We start from the raw sequence: 26,838 nt of genomic DNA, 5'->3' as shown, positions 1-26,838 counted from the left end.
CGCCTCCCTGGGACATATGTATCCATAAAGAGGCAGCTGTCAGTGGTTGAAAGAATGGTGACTTCCTCAGTGAGGAGCGTCCATTGTCTCAGAAAACGGACATAGCATGTGGGTTAAGCATTCTTAGCTCCATTCTTACAAAGCTAATTATGCTCTGTACATGGGCCAATTTATTTCTGTGACCTAGTTTAAAAAACTGAACCATGTAGGAGGCCAGTCAAAAAGTAAGGGTGTGAGCGCTTCCCTGGTGGCGCAGTGGTTGAGAGTCCGCCTGCCGATGCAGGGGACACAGGTTCGTGCCCCGGTCCGGGAAGATCCCACATGCCGTGGAGCGGCTGGGCCCGTGAGCCATGGCCGCTGAGTCTGCGTGTCCGGAGCCTGTGCTCCGCAACGGGAGAGGCCGCAACAGTGAGAGGCCCGCGTACCGCAAAAACAACAACAACAACAACAACAACAACAAAAAGAAAGCAAGGGTGTGACCAAAAGTATTTGCCTGGGATTTCCTCTAGGCAGAGAGGTCACAGGTCACAGCATGGGTAAGTACCCTCACCACCCAAGGAAAGTCCACCTTAACCATCCAGCCTGCCCTAATGCCCTAATCTCCTTAAGATCTCAGTTTTTATACCAGCAAACATTCACCATGTTTCTCCACAACATGTTGTATCCCTGGGCAGAATGTAGGCAAGTGATCATTTAACAATCTCCTTGAATTTGTCAGGAGCAAGGCAGCTGACATGGAATCACAAGATCGAGTTTGGACAATGAGATGCTGATTCTCATCTTGAGTGGGGACCTTTATTTCCTTGGAACTTGGGCTATCTTGGCGGAGCCAACCTCATCAGCCTGGACACCAGCAGATTCATCACAGTGTCCAGCCCACTCCATCCCCAATCCTTCCCAGCAGCTTAGGCTACTCAGGCAAAGATGTGTTTTGCAGGTCCTGATCCCCAAAGGAAGATTCCTGGGCAGGGTAAGGACCTATCAAAAGGGTTTTAAAAACATGAGTCTCCTTGTTAGGAAAAAATATCTCTCCTGCCAAATGATGGATAACAGAAATGGATAACAGAGTGTAGAGATCCGAAGAGAACCGATTCATCTAGGACCTGCACTGACAAAATGAAGAATGTTTGCACAGCACACGGAGAGGAGAAAATGCGGTGTCTGTCACAGCCACCGTTGCTGCAATCTGATATCTCAGTGTGACAGGTTTACCAAAGGAAAATAATACTGCTGAACCCCCCAAATGGCAGAGACTAATCTCTTTCCCATTACAGGTGATGTGAAGAATGAGGGGCTCTGCACGGATCCCCAGGGGATAGCTGGCTTCCCCTGTGTGCTTCCTATTGGTCACGACCCACTCAGCAGCCTTCCTCACCAGTCTTCAGATCAAGGATGGGATGGGAAGACCAGGCACAGTGAATCCGTGGGAAGTAGCCAGTCTGAGGCTGAGGTCCACGAGTTCTAGCATTTGACACTAGTTTAACCTGGAGCCAGCCTTGTGCTGGGAACACCAACCCGGCCAGAGCCTTTCACAGAATATTTTCGTCAGTCCTCAAACGTGCCTCAGGCACCCCTGTTCCTGTGCCTGCGTCCCTCCCCTGGTTGGGATGCTATCCTCTAGCTTCTCTGCTTATGTTAGACTTTTCCAACCTTCTCGACATCATTGGAATAGTGGTGCCCCCTTCCTGAATACTCCCCTCCTCCTCAATGGTTGCTTCATCCTAGAAACTCCTAGAGCAGTACACAAGCCTTGCTGTCACTCAGTCTACTTAGGAAACGACTTGTCCCGCCATATACATCGTTAGTACTCTGATGAGAGGCATCATGTCTTTGTCATCTTGATTATCTTTAGCACCTACTGCAGTACCTGGAATAGAGAATGTACTCAAGAAATGCCAGTTGTTGACACTGATAATGGATGATTTTTTTTTTTTTCTTTTTGGTTGCACCGTGCAGCATGTGGAACTTCCCCAACCAGGGATCGAACTTGCGCCCCCTGCAGTGGAAGCGTGGGGTCTTAACCACTGGACCACCAAGGAAGCCCAATGATAATGATGAATTTGAGACCAGTGGTTCTCCAGGCATAGACCTATTATGTAGCAATTTATATCTAGGATTTGGCCTTTCACTCATAAGGATCTGAACATCTTGGAAGGTACAAATGAGACATCCAAAGTCCATTCATTCTCTGCTTGAGACTCTCAGAGCTCTGGAAGGCACCAAGGAAGACAAAAACCCAGGCTGCCATTTTGAAATCTGACACAATCATGAAATCAACCTGAGACTAATCCCTGGGGTAAAGCTACTGGTGACCAGGTAACCATCAAGTTTATGCTTATCAAGTTTGTACTTAAAATAGAAACAAAGAGATACAGTATTTCTTTGCTTGATGCTCTATATGACCCCAACCAAATATTGTATTGCACACTGCAATGATAAGGATTTGGATGTCCTACTGCTCAGATCATACCCAGATTTATATCTCCACACATGCTTACACTAGTCAGTGGGTATCCCAAAGGCGTCTCAAGTTCAACATGCCCAAAACTAAATTCTTGATCTCACCTACCCCCTAAACTTGTTCCTATACTAGCCATCTGCCCCAAACTTGGGTTTATCCTTGAAACATCCCTCTCCTTCATTCTTCACATTAGAAGTATATCCACCACTCCTCCTCCATTCCTGTCCCCCTGGTAGAAGCAAACATTACCACTCCTCTGACCTAAGCCTCTGAACCAGTCTCCACACTCCACGTCTGCTCTGTCCAATCCCTTGTCCACAGAGTAGCCAGAATAACACTCGAGTGAAAATCAGATCACATCACGCCTCTGGTCAACCCTTCTTTGGCTTCCCACTACACTTGGGTTAAAACCTAAGCTTTCTTCCAGATCTCTCCTTCCTCTGGCTCTTGCTGATATCTTCCTGTCTTGATACTCTAACCGTGTTGGCCTTCTGATATTTTCCTACCTATGGGCCATGGTGGACATGGTTCATTACCTACTGCAAATCCATTTCCTGCCTTCTTCCTCATTAGCAGAACTGTGATTTCACTCAAGGGTGCAGTGCACTGTCATACAAATGTTTGATATCATTGTTATTATAAAGTGGGTGCCATGCCCAACCTAAATCATCCATGTTTTAAGGGGAATTTGCTGTAATACTTTCACTAAGCTTCTGTCAACCAAACCATTTACTATGGACTGACTTCTGTAATCCAAATTCATATGCTGAAACCCTACCCCCAACATGATGGTGTTTGGAGATGCTCCTTTGAGAGGTAATTAGGTTTAGATGAGGTCATGGGGGTGGGGCCCTCATGATGGAATTAGTGCCCTTATAAGAAGAGATACCAGAGAGCTTTCTCTCTCTCTCTCTCTCTCTCTCTCTCTCTCCCCCATGTGAGGACACAGCAAGAAGGTGGCCATCTGCAAGCCAGGAAGAGGGTTCTCACCAAGAACCAAACCAGCTGGCACCCTGACCTTGGACTTCCAGCCTCCAGAACTGTGAGAAATAAATGTCAGTTGGTTAAGCCACCCAGTCTGTGGTATTTTGTTAGAGCAGCAGGAGCTGACTAAGGCACCACTGCTTGGTTTTAAACAGCTTATCCCAATAATGCAGTACACACCTCCTCATAGGTGTACTGATATATCATACCCTGATGCCAAGACTTCAGGGAGATAATTATATACACAATTATAGAATACAAAGGGAATCTATAGACATTAGTGCAGATCAGAGCAGTGGTTCAAGATTCAGGACAGATGTAATGGAACAAATAAGCAGAAGGCCAGATGAGGGCTATTTTGTTTTGCTTAGCTCCATGGAAGATTTCTCTAGATAACACCTGCTTTGGTGCTTTGCTAGAAGGGGACTGGCTTATCATTCATTTCTCTAAGTCTTTCACAGTCAAGTTGGGTGAGGATAAGAATTTTAGTTGAGGGTTTAGGGAGCCAGGTAAATAACACAGGGCCCACGGCCAGTATCTGCTCACCCAGGACCCTCCAATATGGTATGCAAAATTGTGTGAGTGTGAATTTATTAGGGAAGAGGGTCCACAGCTTTCATTAGATTCTCAAAAGGGTCTGTAACCCACCTCCCCCCACAAAAAGGATGAAACTACTGCAGAATATGGCCAATGTGACTTGGAACTGAAAGCATTCTCTAGGTGCAGTGTGTTAGCTTTGCGGCTCAGATGAACCTGGCTTTTACCTAATTCCATAAGTGGGAGCACTACAGGCCAAATATATTCTAAAGGATAAATTCTCCCATGATAATGACAAGAATCTACAGGGGCTGTCAGCTATATCCTCACTCAACTGTAAATGCTGCCCAGTTGAATGTATGCTGTAGAAAGACCATTTGCCTCCCAAATAATGAGACAAAGCCAATACAGGGGGGACATTTCCAGCATTCCCTGAGGATGCCACTGTCAGACCTTTCTCCCATCACAATCCCTCATAGCCTTTCGTTGTGTGCAGTGGGCTCCGTCGGCGAGAAAACATTGCCCTCCTTGGGGATGCTAACGAGGAGAAATTCATTTCCTATCAATTTCAGAAACTCATTGGCCTAAACCTATCCTGAAAGTATGTTCCATAGTAAGTGTTTGAAAATTATCACTACAAAAAGAAATTGTAGCTTAAAAAGTAACTTTACAGTGGACTTAAGCAAATCAAAACATAAAAACCAAAATTGATCATCCTAAAATAACTGCAACAAGCTTATGACTATGGCATTTCCTGGGTCATGGAGATAAGGCACCTGAGAAGAAATGAGGAATTTAAAGGCTAAATTTTGGTTTTTTATCACATTTTTCTTATTGTGATTTCTGTTGGACATGCCCTAATATTTTCATAGTGGTTTGTATCCCCAGCAAAGCCAAGGTGGTGCACAAAAAGATGCTCAACACATCACCAGCCGTAAGAGAAATGCAAATCGAACCCACAACAAGTTACCACTTCACACCTCTTAGGACGGCTATTACGAAAAAATGAAAAATAAGTGTTCGCAAGGATGTAGAGAAACTAGACCCTTGTGCTTCACTGTTGGTAATGTAAAATGGTGGTGTTGCTTTGGAAAACATTATGGCAGCTCTTCAAGTAGTTAAACATAGAATTACCATATGATCCAGCAATTCCACTTCTGAGTATACACCCCAAAGCACTGAAAGCAGGACTCGAACAGATATTTGCACACCTGTGTTCATAACAGCCTTATTCACAATAGCCAAAAGGTGGAAACAGCCCAAGTGTCCGTTGATGGATGAATGGATAAACAAAATGTAGTATATACACACAATGGAATATAATTCAGCCTCAAGAAAGAATGAAATTCTGACACATACTAACTACAACATAGATGAACCCTGAGGACACTATGCTAAGTGGAAAAAAGAAACAGACAAAAAAAGACCAATATCTTATGATTCCTCTTTCATGAGATACCTAGAGAAGGCAAATTCATAAGACAGAAAGCAGAATGGTGGTTGCCAGGGGCTGGGGGCAACGAATGGGAGTTAGTATTTAGTGGTTTTCAGTTTGGGAAGATGAAAAAGTTCTGGAGATGGATGGTGGTGATGGTTGTGCCATACTATGAATGTGCTTGATGCCATTGGATTGTACTCTTAAAAATGGTTAAGGAACTTCCCTGGTGGTGCAGTGGTTAAGAATCCGCCTGCCAATGCAGGGGACACGGGTTCGATCCCTGGTCCAGGAAGATCCCACATGCCGTGGAGCAACTAAGCCCGTGCACCACAACTACCAGGCCTGCGCTCTAGAGCCCGTGCTCTGCAACAAGAGAAACCACTGCAACGAGAAGCCCGTGCACCGCAACGAAGAGTAGCCCCTGCTCGCTGCAACTAGAGAAAGCTTGCACACAGCAATGAAGACCCAACGTGGCCAAAAAAAAAAAAAAAAAAGGTTAAAATGGTGTACAAAATTAAATGTATCTTTTGTCACAATTTTTTTTTTTTTTTAAAAAGGAAAAAAGAAGCCGAGGTGGCAAGCCATACTTACAAGATATAGGCAATCACCCCAATGGACCAGCAGTCGACAGCTTTGCTGTAGGGTTTCTGTGCGAGGACCTCGGGAGCTGTGAAACAACAAAGGAGAGACACAAGCCTGACAATTTAAAGGACTAAGACATAAGGCGGGTTTTTTGCTTTTTGCTCTTTTTGTCTGCTACTTGGGCTGAACTTTCCGTGATTCTAGAAACTGAGTAGGCAGACACAATCTGATATATTTGTTGGCTTTTGTAACTAGACAAAAGGGGAGCATTTGTGTGTGTGTACAACTGGAGGTTATCAATCAATCAATACATACTTGATAGGAGGTATTTTATGTCAGTGCTGGGCTAAGCACTATAGCTCAGACCAGACTGAGAGAGAGGAGAGAATACTCAGTCTGGGGCCTGGGGTGTGATTCACCTCAAATCAGTTCAAGGAGGCATTTCTGGCCCCTGTGTAGGGCCTTTCTAGGTGCTGTGGGGACAGGCAGGTGAAGCCCCTTCCCCCTGCCTTCACGGGGCTGACAGTCAAGGTCAGACCTAAAACCTTCTCTCCATGTCCTGCCTCAGGCCTGCTCCTGGTTCCTTCTCTAAGGTTTTGGGCGGCTTATCTGTCACTATACTGCCATTTTGTTTCCTCATCTGTGAAACAGGAAAAATGCTATTGAATCTCACTTCCTTGGTTCTAACCCACACTTCATCAAGCATCACCAGTCCAGGGCCTTGGCTTATTTTGTACTATTCCCATACTTCCTGTTCCTGGCTGTGGCTACTGCCCAGTGTTGGATACCCACCCAGTGTCTGGCACTCAGCAGGGTCTGCCATACATATTTGTGCAAAGAGTAAATAAACACAGGGAAGGAAGTAAACCTTCTTCACAAGTAAAACCTCCTTTTTATGCAAATACATCTGATTGAAGTGTCTAGGATAAACTCTACAGAAAGTTTAAGAAAGTAGAGAAAGTAAAAATAGCTCTAGCTTACAAGGCACTTGTCAGGCTAAGCTGTGTGTTCTATGCATTGGGGATGCGTTAACTCACCACAACCTTTCTTGGTGGGGAAGAGCTTAGTTATTCTTCTTCTTCTTCCCAAGTTACAGGAGAGAGTGCACGGGGACTCAGAGATCAAGCCACTTATCCCCAGGATCCAGCTGCCAAGAGGCCTCTACACCAACTTAGTCTAACCCGAATTAAGTGCCTGTGTGATCTGGGTCTCGTCCTCGTCATTCATAAACATTTTCTACTGTAATCCTTTCAACAACTCTGACACTTAGCCATTATCTGCACCTGATCCATAAAGAAAATGAGCCTCAGAGATGTTCCTTTTCTGACGCCACATAGGAGATATAGACCAGTTGGGATCTGAACACAATTCAATCTCACCCTTGTCCCAGCTCTTTCCACTGGAATCTACTGACTGTTAAGGTGAGTCTTTCTTCAGTCTCTAAGCAAAGTCCTTTTGCAGAAAAATGAACAGGGAAACCCTCTCATCCTGTTGCAGATAAGCACCTTCCTGAGCAAGAAGAGGGAAGGACACAAACTCTTGCTGGATGTTTCTGGTTATGATGGTAAGAAATACAATCCACAGATGATCCCCAAATCTAATTTTAGGTTTCAGCCTCAATTCCTCCAAACTTCTGATCAGACTTTTTTTTTTTAATTTAATAAGAGCTAAATAAATACGTTTGTACAGCTTTGTTGTGTTTACCCTCAATGCAGTAGCAGAAACAGAGAGTGTTACAAAGCTGGGGAACTCACAAACTGAAGAAGTGGCCCTTAGATAATCGGGAGCTGGCTGAATCCATCCTTCCTCTTCCCCAGAACTGCTAAGAGCCTCTTTCTCAGATGCTTCTATTATGGCAACTGACAAAAGGGAGCCATTTCCCACAGCCAACGTCTTGCTGATTTAGGAGGTAGGTGCTCTCAGAGCTGATGTTTTGTTCTGAGCAGCCACACGAGCACAGGTGGTGGGAGGGGACTGGTTCTGCAAGGAGCATATTTCGGAGCCTCCAGGGCCATCCTCGTGGCCTGATGGAAAGTTCAAGAGAGGCAGAAAAGGCTCACAGAGCTACATCTGACCCAGCCCCTCCTCCCGGCACGGCTGACAGCGGGTATCAGGAATGCCGCATCAAGCAGGTGGGCAGAGGCCCTGGCTTCCATGTCACGGCATCTGCAGGGCTCTTTAGGGAGCTGGCGAGACAGCCTGGCCCAAATGCACCACAAAACCAGATGTCAGCTGACGAGGGGATAAGACCCGGCCCCTAGAAAGCAGGGTTGACTCCTAGGAAGAGCTAACCCTCCGTGTTCTCCTGACCACCTCTGTGGAAGGGGCAGGAAGGATTCTTTAAAAAATAAATCCTCCTCCTCGTCATCATCTGTTAGAAAACAGCAAGTACTGGCCACCATCCATTGTTCAGCAAACAAAGGAATAAAGAACACGGTTTCCCTCCTGAAATCCACACACGTGGTGGTACCTGCACATCAGGCGCTTTGCCTGCAGTCTGGCAAATGCTCCAGTGTTCTGGAGAATCGGGCAGTGCAGACTTGAAAAGCAAGTGGCTGATTTTTATGCAAGTCGGAGCTTGGATGTTACTTGGGATGTTTAGATTCTTGAAACCACAGATGCCACGAATTTTTTAAAATATGAGATTTTTGTTTAACTAGTAAACTTTATAACATCAAGTATATGCTTTTGTATAAAAAGACTTCTGATTTAGATCAACAGTATGGATGTTAGGGAAAAGTTCTAAATGATTAACAAATACCAGGGTATCTACATTGGTGGTGGAACTCTATGTACTTGTGCCAAACATGTCTTGTTCTCTTTGGTGTTGTGTCTTATCTGGGTCACAGCAACTGCAATGAAATATAAACATTTTTTAACCATTGGTGGCAGGTGAACCATTTGCCCTCTGGTGAGGTCCTTAATTGCACTTGAACCCAATCCAGAGAGTGAAGCCAGAAGTGTAACGTCATGGTACAAAAGACAAAGCAAACTGATTTGGAAATAAAATTCTCACCAACTTAAAATATTTTTTAAATTGTATGATGGCACACACGTGAATGGCTTAAATTCTATTTTCCTTTGTGATATGATTCCTGGAAACAAATGTTCTTTGGGACATTGTTTGAACAAGCCCACCTAGCTTTAAATAGCTAACTTGTCATCTCATAGTAATTCTTGAAAAAAATAAATTCTCAGACAATATTCAAAACCCTCCTGACAATTTGATATGGTGAACAAATCATGAACCCCTGAGGTCAGGTGGGATATTTTCTCTCCCGCTGTCTGCGTCCTGCCGTTGGCGCTATTGTTTTGCCAACCTGTTGTACTTATCTGGTTTTTGGTCCTCCTTCCGTTCCCCTGATCCCTTTCAGCTGGAGTGCTGGGAGAATCCCCTTCTCTCTGATCTTTTCATAGACCCGTTTTCACTTTGAGAACCAGCCAAACTCCCTTGTGTTATCGATCTTATACCATTGGCAAGAATTCAGCTGTAATTCTAAAAAGTCACAGCATCCAACTTACAAACTCTGGGACAACAAATGAGCTCCCAGGCTGAGGAAGCCCAGAGCACGGTCCATCCAGAGACTTGGAAAGTGATGAGGGTTCTCTGTGCCACCATCATCCCATCTCTCCCCCAGCACCGGCAGGAGATGCTGATTAAGAACTTCTTCACCACAGAGAAACACTTTTCTCTCCTAATCGTACCCAGCATAATTCATGTGTCGTGGGAGGTTGGCAGTGACTCTGGCCAACCCCACACCTTCTAACAGAGGGAGGCTTTGAATCGAAATAACTTAATTGGAGCTATTGACAGAGAAAGAAGTCATTAAGAGGCACTGTGGCTTGTCGGTGATGCCATCAACCCCCAGGCAGAGCAGGAAAGGGCTCAGTTTCCTGGCACAGCCACAGCAGAAGGGAAAGACTCCAGTGGGGTGGGCATACACGTTCCTCCAGTGCACTTCAAGGCCTGGGCCCTCGGGGCTGTCAGTGGCTACCAGTGGCAGTAGAGAGACCCACCCACCCGGAAGTGCTCAAGGGACAGATCCAAGATAGGTGGCTGGTCCAACCTCCCGACTGCCTCTTAGGCTTGGCTGAAGTCAGCCTTTTAGGCCAGAAGGGAGTGGCATGATATATCTGAAGTGATGAAAGGGAAAAACCTACAACCAAGAATACTCTCCCCAGCAAGGCTCTCATTCAGTTTCGACAGAGAAATCAAAAGCTTTACAGACGAGCAAAGGCTAAGAGAATTCAGCACCACCAAACCAGCTTTACAACAAATGCTAAAGGAATTTTTCTAGGCGGGAAACACAAGAGAAGAAAAAGACCTACAAAAACAAACCAGAAACAGTTAAGAAAATGGCAGTAGAAACATCCATATCGACAATTACCTTAAATATAAATGGATTAAATGCTCCAACTAAAAGACACAGACTGGCTGAATGGATACAAAAACAAGACCCATATATATGCAGTCTACAAGAGCCCCACTTCAAACCTAGGGACACATACAGATTGAAAGTGAGGGATGGAACAAGATACTCCATGCAAATGTAAATCAAAAGAAAGCTGGGGTAGCAATACTCATATCAAACAAAATAGACTTTAAAATAAACACTGGGGCTTCCCTGGTGGCGCAGTGGTTGAGAGTCCGCCTGCCAGTGCAGGAGACACGGGTTCGTGCCCCAGTCCAGGAAGATCCCACATGCTGCGGAGCAGCTGGGCCTGTGAGACATGGCCGCTGAGCCTGCGCGTCTGGAGCCTGTGCTCCGCAACGGGAGAGGCCACAACAGTGAGAGGCCCACGTAACGCAAAAAAATAAATAAATAAAATAAAATAAACACTGTTACAAGAGACAAGGAAGGACACTATATAACGATCAAGGGATCAATCCAAGAAGATATAACAATTGTAAATATGTATGCATTCAACATAGGAGCACCTCAAGGCAAATGCTAAGAGCCATAATAGAGGTGGAGAGAACAAGGGTGGGGTGGAGGCAGCTCCACCTGGGTGACATGTTTTGGGCCATGACAGTTGGGTTCCCAGGTCTATTCATCAAAAACCTGTAACACACTAGCCTCTGGTAGGCTCCTACCATCCCTTATCCATCCCTTTACTGCTGTGTGAATCACACTGTCAAGGTCCAGACTTCATGCTGCTGGAGAACATCTCTAGACTGTATTTTCAGGGCTTAGTACATTCTGGTTGTTCACCAAACGGTGATGCAACTGAACCCAACCTACTCAACACACATGCCATTATTTCTATAAGAAAATGTTTTCCAAACGTCAGACAACTGATTTACAAATAAACTTAGCTGCCTCAAATATTTTTGGTGAGTACCTACAGGAACAAAAAAATGAGAGGGTCACAAACAAATTCTGGATTGCAAGCAACTGTCATTTGGGAAGTCCCTGTATTAGGTACAAGTAAGATAAATTGCTGAATACATGCCCTATTTCTGACATGAATTTGGGAGATAAAAGAACCAGAATTAGCCTTAATTCTCTGTGGGTGTCTGTCATTCATGTTGCTCTCCTTTTAAAAGCTTTTCTCAAAGGGATCTCAGAATTATTAGTTCTAGGGCTAAATGGCAGAAAAGATAGTCTGTTAAATGATCTCTCAGAACCTCCTTCCTGGTCAGATCTTGGGGACTATCAATTCAGGTTTTTTGAGGCTATTGCCAATAGAAACAGTATCCCATCAGCTTAATTTACCCCAGTCAATAGAAGTGATCTCCATATAAACCACACAGCCTCAGCAGAGCATCCCACGAGCTATTGGAGAGATCTGTGGACAGATGTTCCCTCCTCTGAGCCCCAGGCTTAACCCACGCTCTTTAGTGAAACAGTACATTCAAAATTTAAAATAATTGAATTTACTGCTGCAAGACTCACTACCAACCCACTGTGGAAAATTCCACTTGGTGGGAAACGTCTTCTATAAACCGAGCTGTTTTATATTGATTCAGAGCAGGTTTCCTGGTAAAGGGAAGGACTCCAGAGATTTCAGAAAGAAAAAAAACAGAAAGAATTTCAGAAACTTTTCATGTTGTTTTTAAAACAACTAAGTTGCCCATTTTCCTTACTGAAAGAGAGAGAGGAAAAAAAGGCTTAACCAAGTGGAATTGGAAACGAGGACAGTGGCTTGTGGAGGTGGGGGCCACAGTCACCAGTCCTCAGGCTCTCATAAAACAGAAAAGGAATTTTCCCATTTCCTGCGTCCAAGGATGTGCTGAGAACCGTCTCTGCAGAGAGTGGGGAGAATGAGATCTCATCGTGTTACCACGTTCATGTTCAAGGTGATCTGTTCCCCTCCACGGATGTTTGAGGACCACTCCTCTTTGTACTTCAAATATGACCCCTTCCACTGGGAGAAGGGTGGGGACACAAGCAGGAGGGGCATCCCAGGGTGGCAGGAGCAGCCCTTGATGCTGGAAAAGGAGAGCTTGTGGTCCAGAACCATGGTGGTGGTGTTTCTCCTTATTCAATCATTTAATGGGCTGCATCTCACTTCAGGCACTGGCTTTATGGGTGACAAAAGCACACCTGGCCCCTGCCCTCATGGCACACCTGTTCTCCGGGGCGTTGAGGGTAGACACAAGCCACAGACATAGTGCCAGCCTCGGCCACCCTCCTAAGGACGATGATCAGAGTCAGACAAGATCATGGCAAGATGGGAGAGGTGGTGTTGATTTTTAAGTATAACTCAGTCGAAATCCAACCCTGAAAATACTGAACTTACTCTAAATAAACCTCAAAAATATCCAAGGAAAGAAAATATTACCTCCAATAGTCAAATGATGGGGAAGGTGCAAACAGAATGAGAAAGATACAGCCGGAGAAAGAAATCGCTGTGGCTAGTGGTGCTGTTAATAAGTATATGCACGTTGTTCATGTCGTTTTCCAAGAATAAAGTAATAGGCGTAAAGATGAAAGAGAAGGAGAGGTCTGAAGGATGTGAAATGGTTGCCGGGATTTAGGTTCTTGTGACTTAAAATGACTTTAGTTGTCTGGATTTAAGAAGTTTTAAATAGTTGGGCACATTGGCTTTTCAGTGAAAGAAACCTAGGCTCCACCACTTACCACATGTGTGGACTTGGGTAAGTCCCTTAATCTTTCTCAGCCTCCATTTTGTTCATCTGTAAGATGGGAACATTAATAGAGCCCAACTCTGAGGATTGTTATGAGGCTTAAAGGAAATAAGCAGCACATATGTATGGGTACAATTGGTAGTTGTTATGTAAGGAGGAAAAGTTGGAAAGATCATAGGAGCAAAAAGAATGTAGGTTTTATTACTCTCTAGAATTAAGGCTGACCGGATTCTTGATATCATCTGGTACTTTCCTTCGACTCTAGCGTAACATAGAATGATTCATAAATGAAGATTTCCACCCTTTTGATGAAAACCCTCAGAAGTCAGGACAGAGCTGGGCCCACATGCGATGCAAGGGCAGGTCAGGAGAACTTGAATCTTAGAGTTGGAAGGAGCCAGTTGGTCCCTTTGTTCATCTAGTTCTTGATCCTTGTGGTCACTTCATCACCAACACATTTACATCATCATCCCCCCTTGGTCCAGGCACCAGCCTAGACACGGCAACAGGAGCAGGTTGTTCATCATGGTTGACAGACAGCGCTGTGGGCATCAGGACCATTTGTCCTGATATTAGAGATCCATGTGATGGCCGAGGACCTCTGGCTGTGCGTGGCCCCTTCGTGGCTCTGCATTTATTGAAGGGAGAGGCTGTGCTCCTTCCACATTTCCTCTCCCTGCCCTGCCCCCCTCCTTCCCCCAGCCCCACCCTCTCCTACCTCCAGGCCAGGTGTCATCAAGATTCCCATCCCCATTGTCCTGAGCTCTCCCCATCCTTTAAGTAGCTACAAGGGTGCAATGCCCAGTTCTAACCAGTTCTTGTTTTCATTGGCCCCAATTATAATTATTTTTTAAAGGGGTGTTTAAAGATTATTCTGGAAGACTGGTTATAAAAATGGGTATATCCTAATTTTCTCCCTAATTCTTTTTCTTTTTAAATTAAGTATAGTTGATTTACAGTGTTGTGTTCGTTTCTGGTGTACAGCAAAATGATTCAGTAATATGAAAAAGAATATATATTCTTTTTCATATTCTTCTCCATTATGGTTTATTATAGGATATTGAATATAGTTTCCTGAGCTATACAGTAGGACCTTGTTGTGTATCTAGTTTATATGTAATAATTTGTATCTGCTAATCCCAAACTCCTAATTTATCCCTCCCCACCCCCTTTCCCCTCTGGTAACCATAAGTTTGTTTTCTATGTCTGAGTCTGTTTCTGTTTTATAAATAAGTTCATTTGTGTCATACTGTAGATTCTACATATAGGTGACATAATATGGTATTTATCTTTGTCTGGCTTACTTCACTTAGTATGATAATCTCTAGGTTCATCCACATTGCTGCAAATGGCATTATTTCATTCTTTTTCATGGCTGAGTTATAGTCCATTGTGCGCGCGCACGTGTGTGTGTGTGTGTGTGTGTGTGTGTGTGTATGTCACATCTTCTTTAACCATTCATCTGTTGATGGACATTTAGGGTTGCTTCCATGCCTTGGCTACTGTAAACAGTGCTGCTATGAACACTGGGGTGCATTCCCTAATTCTCTGGAGTGTGTAAAACTGCTGACATCTGTGCCACCTGCTGAAACAGAGCTGACAAGACACTCAGATCAGCACCTCTACCTGTCTTTGAACAAGCTTCTGTCTTTGAAAATGAACTTGAAACTTCTAACTTACTATGTAGCCTATGATGTCAGCAGACAGACACGCAGGCAGATGGGCAACCTGCCAGCCTACAGCTTAGTCTAAGGTTCATCTGTTGACCCTGCTGGCTGGCCTCGCCTCCCTGAGGAGGCCACAGAGAAAGGCATTTGACTTGAACTTGATGCATGCCATGGTGGGGAGGAAAAGGCTCTGAGACACGAAAGCCAGTCACGGTCAGAGGTAGTGGAGTCTTCTTTTAATATCATGGCTTTTCCCAAGTTGCTCATGAAAGGAGGTCAGGAGGCCTAGGGGTCAGGGGGCCTGGATTCAAGTTCCACTCTGCTGGGCAGGCCGGCAACATGATAGCATCTTTACAGGAAGGAGCCTAAGAGAGGAGTAGGTGGTCTAATGGGAGAGCACCGGACTTCCATGCGAGTTTTAAAATCAGATTGTACACCTGTAGACTGGTGCTGGCATCTGTCACCTCTGACCCAGCACTGAATCAGAGGACAGAATTAGAGGCTGGGCTCTGCACCAGTGTACCTTGAATTCATCATCTTTCTGTGTCTCAGTTTCCTGTCTTGAAGGGCACCTGCCAGTCTGTCCCAGTGTTAGGCCTTCATGGAAAAGAATCTGTGCTCACCCGTAGAGCTGCAGGTGTCCCCTCATTCTAAGGCATACAGTTGTCCCTCAGCATCTGTGGGGATGGGGGTCCAGGACCCTCTGTGGACACCAAAATCGGTGGATGCTGAAGTCCCGTACGTAAAAAAATGGCATAGTATTTGCATATTACCTACGACATCCTCCTGCGCTCTTTACCTCTAGATGACCCGTAACACTTAACACAGTGTCAACGCTGGGTAAGTCGTTGCCGGTAAGCAGTAGATTCAAGTTTTGTTTCTTGGAGCTTTCTGGCAATTTTTCAAAAATATTTTTGATTTGCAGTTGGTTGAATCCGAGGATGTGGAACCCGTGGATCCAGACGGCCAACTGTACCGTTAGGGATTTGTGTCCAAGGACACTTGATCCAAGTTTTCCTGTCCCTGAGGGATTTCCACAGGTAGTGAGAAGGGACATAGCTCCTCTGCTGGAGGATAAGTGGATAGTCTTAAACCAAACTGTAATATAGTTCCAAAGATTTAGTGACACTGCGTGTCATCATGGTGGTGAAAAGGATGTCACTGAAACAGTGGGAGATGAACACTACTATGTATAATAGATAACCAACCAGGACCTACTGTATAGCACAGGGAACTCTACTCAATATCTTGTAATAATCTATAAGGGAACAGAGTCTGAAAAAGAATAGATATATACATATATGTCTATATAGATATAGATATGTATAACTGAATCACTTTGCTGTATGCCTGAAAGTAACACAACATTGTAAAAAAAAAAAAAAAAAAAAAAAAAAAACAGTGGGAGAGAAAGAGGACCTTTCTACCCAGCAGTGGACTGTTCAGAGACGGTAAATAAAATTCTCAAGATCAAGGAAAGTAAGATTCAGGCATAGAGCTCAGAGGAGCATCCAGTCTCAGTAAGAGCTGCATTACAACGAGGAGGTGGTACTGAACGGGCTAACTCAGATCTGCTTCCCGCTAGTAGAATTTTCAGCAGGAGGGGTATTGAAAAAGAAAAAAAAAATGCGCTGAGGGGCTTTACCGTGAGCATCTTAATAAGCAGATGTTGCTTCACCTAGGTTTAGAGGATTGCAATCTGGATTGTTGGCAAATGAAAACACAGCTGAGATACAGAATTATTCCTCGCCGGTGGTTTGTCTTCAGCCCGACGCTGCGGAAGAGGGGCAGAAACTTCTTGGGACAGCTCTGTTCTCTTTCTGGGGGTTATAGGTTCCTTAGCTCTTTCTCACCCTCCCCCAAAGCTGTAATTTACTAAAAATGCATCGCAGATGAGCAGCTCACTTGGATTTTCCTAGTAGCTTCTTGAATTTTACCACAGGCATGAAGAGTCCCCATTAAAGCACCATCCTGGTTTCTCATTACCAGTCTGATGGGAGCTGGGTTACTATTCAAATGCTGCCGAAGCCAAAATGTGGCTGATGGGTGGTGGGGAGAGACTGAGGAACGGGAAGGGAGTGGAAAACGGAGGGGCAGCTGGTTTCTGGTGTTTTCAAATGTGGGAGAGACCTGGAACTCAATGCTACAGCGGAAGAAAAATGTTCTGAGTAAGGCATTTTAGAGCAATGTGGCAACGGATAACCCCGTAATGTGTTCCTTGCAGGTTGTCCCAGGATTCCACCTCCGCCCTAAAGGGTTTGTGATCCGCAACCGGATGGTGACTCTGCACTAAAGCCCTCCTCACTTCTGAAATCTGATGAGCTACACTTCAACATGAAGATGACTGTTACAGTCATTCCGGTGTTTGGGTTTATAATCATTAAAAGAAAAAAAAAAGAGTGAGTTACAAAATGCTGCAGTGCTTCTTTCCTCTCCGCCACCGCAAAATGGTACCAGTTTAGAAACCATGAAACTCCATCCCAGGATTCAAGTACTGAGAGAAGAGCCGTCAGGAGTTCCAGAAGGATGGAGAGTGCTTTACAAAGAGTTTTAAGAGGGATTAGTGGGCTGGGGGTTCTTCCAGGGCAGGGCTGGGTTTACTTGGCACACGTTCTGATCATGAGCTTCTGCCCTCGGCCATATTCAGTATGTCAAGGCTAATACCAGGCCCTACAAGCCTCCCCACGTGGGGAGGCCCTGTTCTCTCTGACAAATGGGGTCTGGCTGCAAGCGCCCAGTGTGATGAAACGGTCGCTGCTGGTTGTCACTGAGTAGCTGCTGAGAGAGAAGGAACGAGAAAGTTCTGATGTGGGTCCTCCGCCTACTCAGCTGTGCCCTGTGTGACAATTCATCAGTTACATAAAATCCTGTTTCAATGCTAACAGTCTGAGAGGGTGAGAACAATGATGTAATGCTCAGAGCCGTGTACTAAAATACAGTATTTAAGTGAACACCAAATAAAAACCGAGCTCTTTGGGAGAAAATGACCACACAGAAGAGTGAAGATTAAAGCAGCAGGAACAAAGGATCTATGAGGAAAGATAAAAGGAACTGCGTGACTTAGCCTGCTCAAGAGAACAGAGGTGGATGATTTCAGCTTAACTGAATTTTTTCTTGTCTGTTCTGAGTGAAGATGGGAAAAAAATGACAGTCAATATCCTTGACACGTGAATATTTATACACTCAAAGGATACAAAGTCATACATCTGTAGACATACAGAATAGCAGAACCAGAAAAAAATCATGGAGGTCAACGCATAAGCAGCTTTTGGCAGGAAAATACTCTGCGGGAAAGAGCTCTTTGCAGAAGGCGCCCCTTTGCCTTGTCACTAACCTTAAACCAGGCACCTCATGCTCTACTCATCTCCAGCCCGAGCACATCTTTCATATCTTTTGATCACACAATACTTTGCCTAAGTTCTTGGTTCTTTCATAGACCAGAGAAGTAGGAATGAAAAGTAAGTAACTGAGAGATGACCAGATCTCTTCCTTAGCTTCCCTTCAGGAATCTTGCAAACTGTGTGAACAAGGTGGGGTCTAAAGAAAGATCACGAGGACTCGACCAGCCTGCACCCAGCCTGCACACAGTGGGGATGGCGACAACTCTGACCCCCTACCTCAAAGATTCACCGAGATTACTTCCCTGTTTGCCTTTAAAAGCCTTCATGGTGGGGTTCCCTGGTGGCGCAGTGGTTGAGAATTTGCCTGCCAATGCAGGGGACACGGGTTCGAGCCCTGATCTGGGAAGATCCCACATGCTGCGGAGCAACTAGGCCCGTGAGCCACAACTACTGAGCCTGCGCGTCTGGAGCCTGTGCTCCGCAACAAGAGAGGCTGTGATAGTGAGAGGCCCACGCACCGCGATGAAGAGTGGCCCCAGCTTGCCACTACTAGAGAAAGCCCTCGCACATAAACGAAGACCCAACACAGAAAAAATAAATAAATAAATAAATAAACTCCTACTCCCAACATCTAAAAAAACAAACAAAAAAAAAAGGCTTTCATGGTGGAGCAGAATCTTGGGAGGCAGTTTTGGGGGGACGCTGAGTCTACCACCTCCCCAGATTGCTGGCATTCTGATTAAAGGCAACCTTCCTTTCTGTCAACATTTGTGAGTATTGGTTTTGTAAGTGGTAAAAGCAGCAGGACCCGATTTGATGACTAATCAGTTCAGCACGCTTATTTGACGTACGAGAAACTGAGAACCCAAGAGTTTAAGGGAAGGGCTCAGGCCTTCCTTGCATCTAAGCAATGGTAGAGATAGAATCTCACAGTCAAGACCCACTGTTGTGACTGCTACCAACTACAGGCTGGGTGGCTCTGAGAACAGTCTCTCATCCCAACACGGAGCCCTGGTTCCTGGAACCCCTGGTTTCCAAGGTCTCATCCTAACCTCGAGCCCCTTATCAAGCTTTAAAAATGCGATGGTCCCATGAATTAAAAGTATTCCTTTAATGGTGAAAAAATATGTTGAGAATGTTGAACCAACTGTTCTCCATTTCCACTTAGAAGAGAACACAACGAAACTTGTTTGAACTATTTTAGACAAGTTAAGCCAGGGTTAGACCAAAGACTTCGGCAATGTCTATGCAGGCAACTAAGCTGCGAGAAGAAACGGGAATGCCTCCTTCCTCACAGTTTAAGTAATATAACAATGAGCCACCTTCTAAAGAACCAAGATGTAGCTCTGCTTATAAGCACAATGATGGATCAGACAGAAATGTACCTTCCTATTCTGAGGAACATCCAATAATGGAAGAGTGGTTTCCAGTATGCACTCCAAATGGAATACTGCAAAGGGATGGATCATCACTCAAAAAGGCTCGATGATAAAAGAAAGTCTCACGTAGCTCAAAGGCAAACATCACGAAGCAGTTAGGAGTCTTGCCACCCAGCACCACCCCAGCCTTCTTGCCCTTTTTAAAAGTGAAGTTTGGGGCCTCCCTGGTGGCGCAAGTGGTTGAGAGTCCGCCTGCCGATGCAGGGGATACGGGTTCGTGCCCCGGTCTGGGAGGATCCCATATGCCGCGGAGCGGCTGGGCCCGTGAGCCATGGCCGCTGAGCCTGCGCGTCCGGAGCCTGCGCGTCCGGAGCCTGCGCGTCCGGAGCCTGTGCTCCGCAACGGGGGAGGCCACAACAGTGAGAGGCCCGCATACCGCAAAAAAAAAAAAAAAAAAAAAAAAAAAAAAAAGTGAAGTTTGCAATCCCTGAATAAGAAAGACTATTCTTTGGAAGAGCACAGGCTTGCCCTCCTCTGGTGAGGCACTCTGGCACTTAATCTAGAGACAAAGGTTCAAAGTTCTTTTAAAAGAGTTTGATTTTCCCACAGAATCTGAGAAATCACATCAGTGTGCAAATAGCAACATGGAGAAATAAAACAACAGGCTTTCTTCTACAGAACAGAAGTACATTTGTCATCTTGTAGTGTCTTATCAATTTACATGACTGAAATGGGTGCTTTCTGTGACTTAACGGTTCCTATTTAGTGATTCAGGAGAGCCCGTCTGGATATTTGAATTAATGCAGTGGAGCAAGTTGCATAAATAATTTTACAAACTTTCTCAGCTCTGACTTTCATCTCTTATTGGCGATGCCAAGGGGAATGTTATATCTGACTCAATTAAATGGATTCTAAATCCAGGTCAATACCACATTAACAGTCACCATGTTACCCTGAGGAGCTGAGGAGCTGACTGCCACCAGACGGCCTTATCATTTCTCCTAAATTCTCTCCAAGAACTTATTTATGCATGCCCTCCCTCCCCAAGTGAGTCTGCTCATTTCCCCCAGGCCCTACATACCAGAAGCCATTCATGATCTTGGACCTTTGTTCTCCTGCCTTGCCTGCATCTGTAAGCCCTTCCTCTTGGCTCGAGTTCCACCCTTCCTTCAAATCTTGCCTCCTCTGTGAGTTTTCCCTTGCTGGTTCTAGCCCTTACTGGTCCATCTCTCACCTGTATTTTTGAGGCTGCTTCTGAACTATGTCAGTTACTTCATACTGCAGACATGATACCTTATATGGATCCGTATCACCCACTGGCCATACTGTATTGGAGGAGCCCCCGGTGTGGACAGAGCCCTAGGTGCCGCCTGCAGTAGGAACGCAATACACCTGATGGAGAGATGCCCGCCATCTCCTGTCATCAGTGACCTGACACTCAGCATGGGCCCTGGTTCCTTATATGGGGTGTGTAAGGTCCAGGCAGCTGCTAAGGGTCAAGGGTGAAGTTCAAAAGTCTCAGATTTCTTTGCTTTCTCCCAAGGTAACTTGTGCCTTGGGATACTTAGGATAAACAGCCCTTTTCCCATTATTTCTTCCTTATTAGATAACTCATTTAAATTGAAGTCGTAACTTGATGTTGGTGAAACTAACTATTCAGCTGAAGAGTCATTTAGGTAATAACTTGACACAACAACAAAACAACTGCACTCACCAATGGAAACCCACACTACCTAGAAGGAATCTGAACTAAAGCTGACAGCCGTCCTCTGCTCCCAGCTTGGGCTCTTGGGACGTGTAGCCTCCAGGACGGGCAGCAGAGAACAGTACTCCCTCCCTTCTCTCCTGTAGATGCCTAATGGCTCTGCCCTGTTCAAATGAAAAACTGCCCGGCAAAAAGGAGGCCGTGGCTTCTGTGTCCAAGGTCCCAAAGAGCGTCCCCATCAGACTGCTGGTGGGGGTGGGCAGGTGGACGGGGCTGTGTCTAGCCCCAGGCTGACAGCACCCTGGGGTCCTCTGATGACCTGTTTCATCTTCTCTGCAGCATTACTCTGACTACCAGGCTCCCACAGAAATAATTAATTGTTCAATTAATCTATAGTTTAAGGTTCCCCAAACCAGTGGTTCCCACTCAGTCTTTATCATACCTGACTTGGTAGCCGCAACTGACACAAGGCACTTCATCTTCCTTGAAGTACTGTCCAGATGCCACACACTCCCGTGGTTCTCTTCCTACTTCACTCACTGTCCCTTCTCTGTCCCTCTGAGTCCCCGGGACTCAGCCCTGGGACCTTTCCTCTCCTCCATCTACACCCACCCCCCACTTGATGATTCCATCCAGGTTCATGGCTGTACAATGCATCAGAGGGGACTTCCCTGGAGGTCCAGTGGTTAGGACTCTGCGCTTCCGCTGCAGGGGGCATGGGTTCGATATCCCTGGTCGGGGAACTAATATCCCACATGCCGCGTGGGGAGGCCAAACAAAAACAAAACCCCCCAAACAACAACAGAAAAAACAAATAAAATGCACCAGAGGCTATCAGTTCCCAAATACCGTCCATCCCCACAGCTCATGGATCCATATTTGAGATGTGCCTTCTCGCTAAACTTCATTTGCAGCCCCCAAATCAATCCCTGGGATGCTTCTGCAGTCGTTTGCAGACCTGCCCAGAGTGGGCCGGGAGTCACCCAAGTGCTCGTTCCCGGCCGGGGGTGAACACCGCAATGCTCTGCCCTCTTGTTTTGTCTCTCACAGTGACAAGAACTATAGTTTTCATGGTCCAGTTAGTGCCACATTTTCCCATACTTTTGTGCATTCTGTTGATTTCACTATTCAAAACGGCCCCCAGGGCTTCCCTGGTGGCGCAGTGGTTGAGAGTCCGCCTGCCGATGCAGGGGACGCGGGTTCGTGCCCCGGTCCGGGAAGATCCCACATGCCACGGAGCGGCTGGGCCCATGAGCCATGGCCGCTGAGCCTGCGCGTCCGGAGCCTGTGCTCCGCAACGGGAGAGGCCACAACAGTGAGAGGCCTGCGTACCACACACACACAAAAAAAAACGGCCCCCAGGTGTCAGTGCCGAGGTGCTGTCCAGCGCTCCCAAGCACAAGAAGGCTGTGCGCCTTACGGAGAAAACGCATGTTCGATAAGCTTCATTTAGGTGTGAGTTACAGTGTTGTCGGCCTGAGCTCAACGGTAGTGAATCAGCAACAATATTAAATAAAGTGTCACTGGACAGAGATACACATATAACAAGGTCAAATATCGACCAGCCGATGACAGTGCTGGGACTAGAGACCCGCAGGAACCCAGCCCTGTATTTCCCCTGGGAGCGGGGCTCAGGGTCTGCCCGTTCAGTGCTCACAGTGACTTTATAGGACAAAACTGCTGTGCAAAACGAGAGTCTCCCCTCAAGGTCTGACTCTTATTCCAGCTGCCTTCCTGACCTCACAGACGTTATCAAATCCAAACCTGAACCCCTGATGATATTTCTGCAACGTTCTCCCTTACCACATCTTAATTAAAGGCAACTGCACTCTTCCAAGGACTCAGGCCAAAACCCTTGGAATGACCCTTGACGTGTCTCTCTTTCAAACCCTACTTCTGGGTTTTCAGAAAATCTTGATGACGTCACCTGAACATCATATTCGCAATCTGACAGCGTCTCATTGCTTCCGCTCTGCCAACCTGACCCAGCCCCGACCATTTCTTGCCTGGACGACTCCAGAGCCTTCTAACTGGCCTCCTTCCTTCCACCCTGGCCCTGTCCCCCCCGCCACCTCTCCTTATCCCAGCCTGTCCCCCACAGGGATCTTGGTGAAAGTTCGATCATGTCACCCATTACCTCAGATCCCTCCAACGGCTTCCAGCCACCCGTGGTCGTGACAGAGACTTCTAAGTCCTGGTCTGCACATGCCCTACCCACTGCTTCTCTGACTTGCTCCTTTCTCACTCTGCTCCTGTTGCTCCTCTCACACTCCTGCCCCAGGGCCTTTTGAACCATCCTTGGAATACTCTTCCTCCCAATAACGGCATGGCTGGCTCCTTCACTGCAATCATATCTTTACCCCACTGTCATCTTCTTAGTGAGGGCTGCCTTGATCAGTGTAGTTAAAATTACAACCCCCTAAATCTAAGAAAAAAAAATGTCATGAAGAACCTAGGGGTAAGATGGGAATAAAGACACAGACCTACTAGAGAATGGAGTTGAGGACACAGGGAGGGGGAAGGGTAAGCTGTGACAAAGTGAGAGAGTGGCATGGACATATACACACTACCAAATGTAAAATAGATAGCTAGTGGGAAGCAGCCGCATAGCACAGGGAGATCAGCTCCGTGCTTTGTGACCACCTGGAGGGGTGGGATAGGGAGGGAGGGAGGGAGACTCAAGAGGGAGGAGATATGGGGATGTATGTATATGTATAGCTGATTCACTTTGTTATAAAGCAGAAACTAACACACCATTGTAAAGCAATTATACTCCAATAAAGATGTTAAAAAAAATTACAACCCCCTACACACATACACAGACACACACACACACATACACACTTCCTACTGTCTTTCCTGCTTTATTTTTCTGCATAGCACTCATATCCATCTAAGATACTAATTAATATATTTAGCTGTTTGCTTATAGCCCGTTTCCCTCTCACTCAGATGTAAGTACTACAAGGTTGAGGATTTTTATCTGTTGTTTTTTCTTTCTACTGATGCATCCCCAGTGCCTAGCACAGAAGGTAGGCACTAAATAAATAATTCTTGAATGAGGCATAATGTAGCACTTACCATACATTATTCAATTTACCTGTTAGCCCTCTGTCTCTCACAAGACTGTGAACATTTTGAGGTCAGAGGCTCTATCTAATTCGTATTTGTATTCCTAACACCAAACTACTGTGCATGACACATAACAGGAATTCGGTAAACACATGCTGAATGAAGAGAAGGGGAGCAGAGAAATAAAAAATTGCTCGTGTTTATGAAGCTTAGGTTTTTATTGAATTCAACAAGCATCTGTGCAAAGATGAGCAAGCCAGAGCCCCTGCTCTAGTGGAGAGGGGGAGAGACACAGATAAATATGGAAGCTGATGCAATGTTGTAAGAGCCATGATGAGAAAAGGAAAAGAACCAGGATGACAAAGGAGAGGATGGACGTTGGGAAAGCAGTCAAAAGAGGGTCATGTAGGGCTTCCCTGGTGGTGCAGTGGCTAAGAATCTGCCTGCCAATGCAGGGGACATGGGTTCGAACCCTGGTCCGGGAAGCTCCCACATGCCGTGGAGCAACTAAGCCCGTGCGCCACAACTACCGAGCCTGTGCTCTAGAGCTCATGAGCCACAACTATTGAGCCTGCGTGCCACAACTACTGAGCCCATGTGCCACAACTACTGAAGCCCGCATGCCTAGAGCCCATGCTCCGCGACAAGAGAAGCCACGACAACGAGAAGCCCGCGCCCCACAATGAAGACTTGCCCCCGCTCGCCGTGACTAGAGAAAGCCCACGCACAGCAACGAAGACCCAACACAGCCAAAAATAAAAGCAAATAAATACATTTTAAAAAAAAACAAAAAGAGGGTCATGTAAGCTGGGCTTTGATGGCCGAATAGGAGCTTGCCATGCAGACTGTTGGGGAGAAACAGCCTAAGCTCAGCTGCTCACTGCCCAAGGCATGTCTACATAGACACAAGCTCCCCAGTGTTGCCCCTTTCTTACTCTAAAAGGTCCCCCAAGAATCTTGGTGCTCAATAAATGTGAACAAACAGAATTGCTATATTCCCATAGTCCTCCTTTCCCCCTTCTTCACTCCAAGAAAACTCTGTATCTGACAACAGAATTACCTGATGGCTCCACTTGCCACCATTTAGGGTAAAAGAGCAAAGGCCACATCCAAACATCAGTCCCGGTTCCCAGACTCATCAGCGACTGACATCTAAACACAACCAGACCACTAGGATGGCAGCCACTTAGAAACCCAGAGAAACTGCCATTCCACAAGCTCTGTCAAAATGTAAAAAAGCAAAAATCAATTTAGAAAGTGCTAGAGCTTTCCAACATCAGAGCCAAATATGAGAACAGTATGATGCATATGTAAATATGCACATTCTTTGTCAGAGCCCACATCCTGAAGCAGGAGCTGGGCGGCTACAGCATCCTCGGCTTCCTCGCCCGGCGTGGCCTGGGCAGCAGCCCCTGCGGAACAGAGCAAAGCCATTCCAGCCAGGAGACTGGACCCCATGACCTCATAGGCCTGCCCATTTTCTGATGCCTATGACTCACCACGGTTGGAACCGGCTTTTTTCCTCCCTGTCTTTTAAGAGAAGTGAGAATAAGCTTGTCTCATTCATTTTTATTTGCCGCTTGCCTGGTGGCTTGGACTGAACTGGAGAAATTCCACACACACACACATCACACACACACCACACACGCTCACATTTCCACCCACGGCCCCCACCTCAGGGCATACACATGTGTCTACACGTGCATCTCGCACCACAGCTGCTGATGCAAGTCCTCCTGATGGAGTTCAAGCTCTTCCTGAAACCATGACTTTTCTATCCTAGAACGGGGACTGCTCACCCTGCCATGCGTCTCCATCAGATGTGCTGGCTTCGCAAACGTGATCAGAACCATCTCCCCTTCTGCATCTAGTGCATACACACAACCCAGGGACAAAATTCCTGGGCACTGTGACAGTCAAGAGCTAACAGGTACTGACCACATCTTTTCCTCCCCTCCCAGATTTATACCATCTTGATCTCCTCCTAAATCTGTGGCTTCCTTCCCTTCCCCTCACTTTAGTCTCTATTCCCCTCAAGTCTGTTCTTTTCTCCTGAGTTCCTTTAAAAGTGCAACAGCTGTGACATTAACAGTGATGACTTAACGCCCATTATCCTGCAAGCACTTGAAGGGCCCTGAAGTGCCTCCGAGGTCTTTCGAAGTTTCCGACCATGCTCTGGGCCCCAGACCCGTTTAGCATGAGGCCTGCTTCCCTCAGCCTGCCTGGGAAGGTCACGTGGTTGTATCCCCAAACAAACAGGAATGACATTGGTCATATAACATCACCTCCTCTCCTTCAGGGCAGGCTTACTGTTCTCATTAAGAAAAGCCATCACGGGGCTTCCCTGGTGGCGCAGTGGTTGAGAGTCCGCCTGCCGATGCAGGGGACACGGGTTCGTGCCCCGATCCCGGAAGATCCCACATGCCGCGGAGCGGCTGGGCCCGCGAGCCATGGCCGCGGAGCCTGTGTGTCCGGAGCCTGTGCTCCGCAACGGGAGAGGCCACAGCAGTGAGAGGCCCGCGTACAGAAAAAAAAAAAAAAAAAAAAAAAAAAAAATAGAAAAGCCATCACGGTTTGTA

General features: G+C 46.1%; 1 protein-coding gene across 2 annotated transcripts in view; it reads right to left on the bottom strand.

Annotated features, from left to right (window-relative positions):
- CAMK1D (calcium/calmodulin dependent protein kinase ID) overlaps positions 1 to 26,838 on the bottom strand; it is a 420,150-nt gene that overhangs the window by 23,050 nt on the left and 370,262 nt on the right. For both annotated transcript variants that reach the window (XM_060095424.1, XM_060095425.1), the window contains exon 6: positions 6,012 to 6,087. In XM_060095424.1, the coding sequence (XP_059951407.1) occupies positions 6,012 to 6,087 (76 nt within the window). The remainder of the gene's footprint in view (positions 1 to 6,011; positions 6,088 to 26,838) is intronic.

Source organism: Mesoplodon densirostris, chromosome 4, assembly GCF_025265405.1.
Source record: "Mesoplodon densirostris isolate mMesDen1 chromosome 4, mMesDen1 primary haplotype, whole genome shotgun sequence".
Classification (NCBI taxonomy): Eukaryota; Metazoa; Chordata; class Mammalia; order Artiodactyla; family Ziphiidae; genus Mesoplodon; species Mesoplodon densirostris.
Note: the sequence above shows the minus strand (reverse complement) of the source record. Positions and strands in the feature narration are given on the sequence as shown.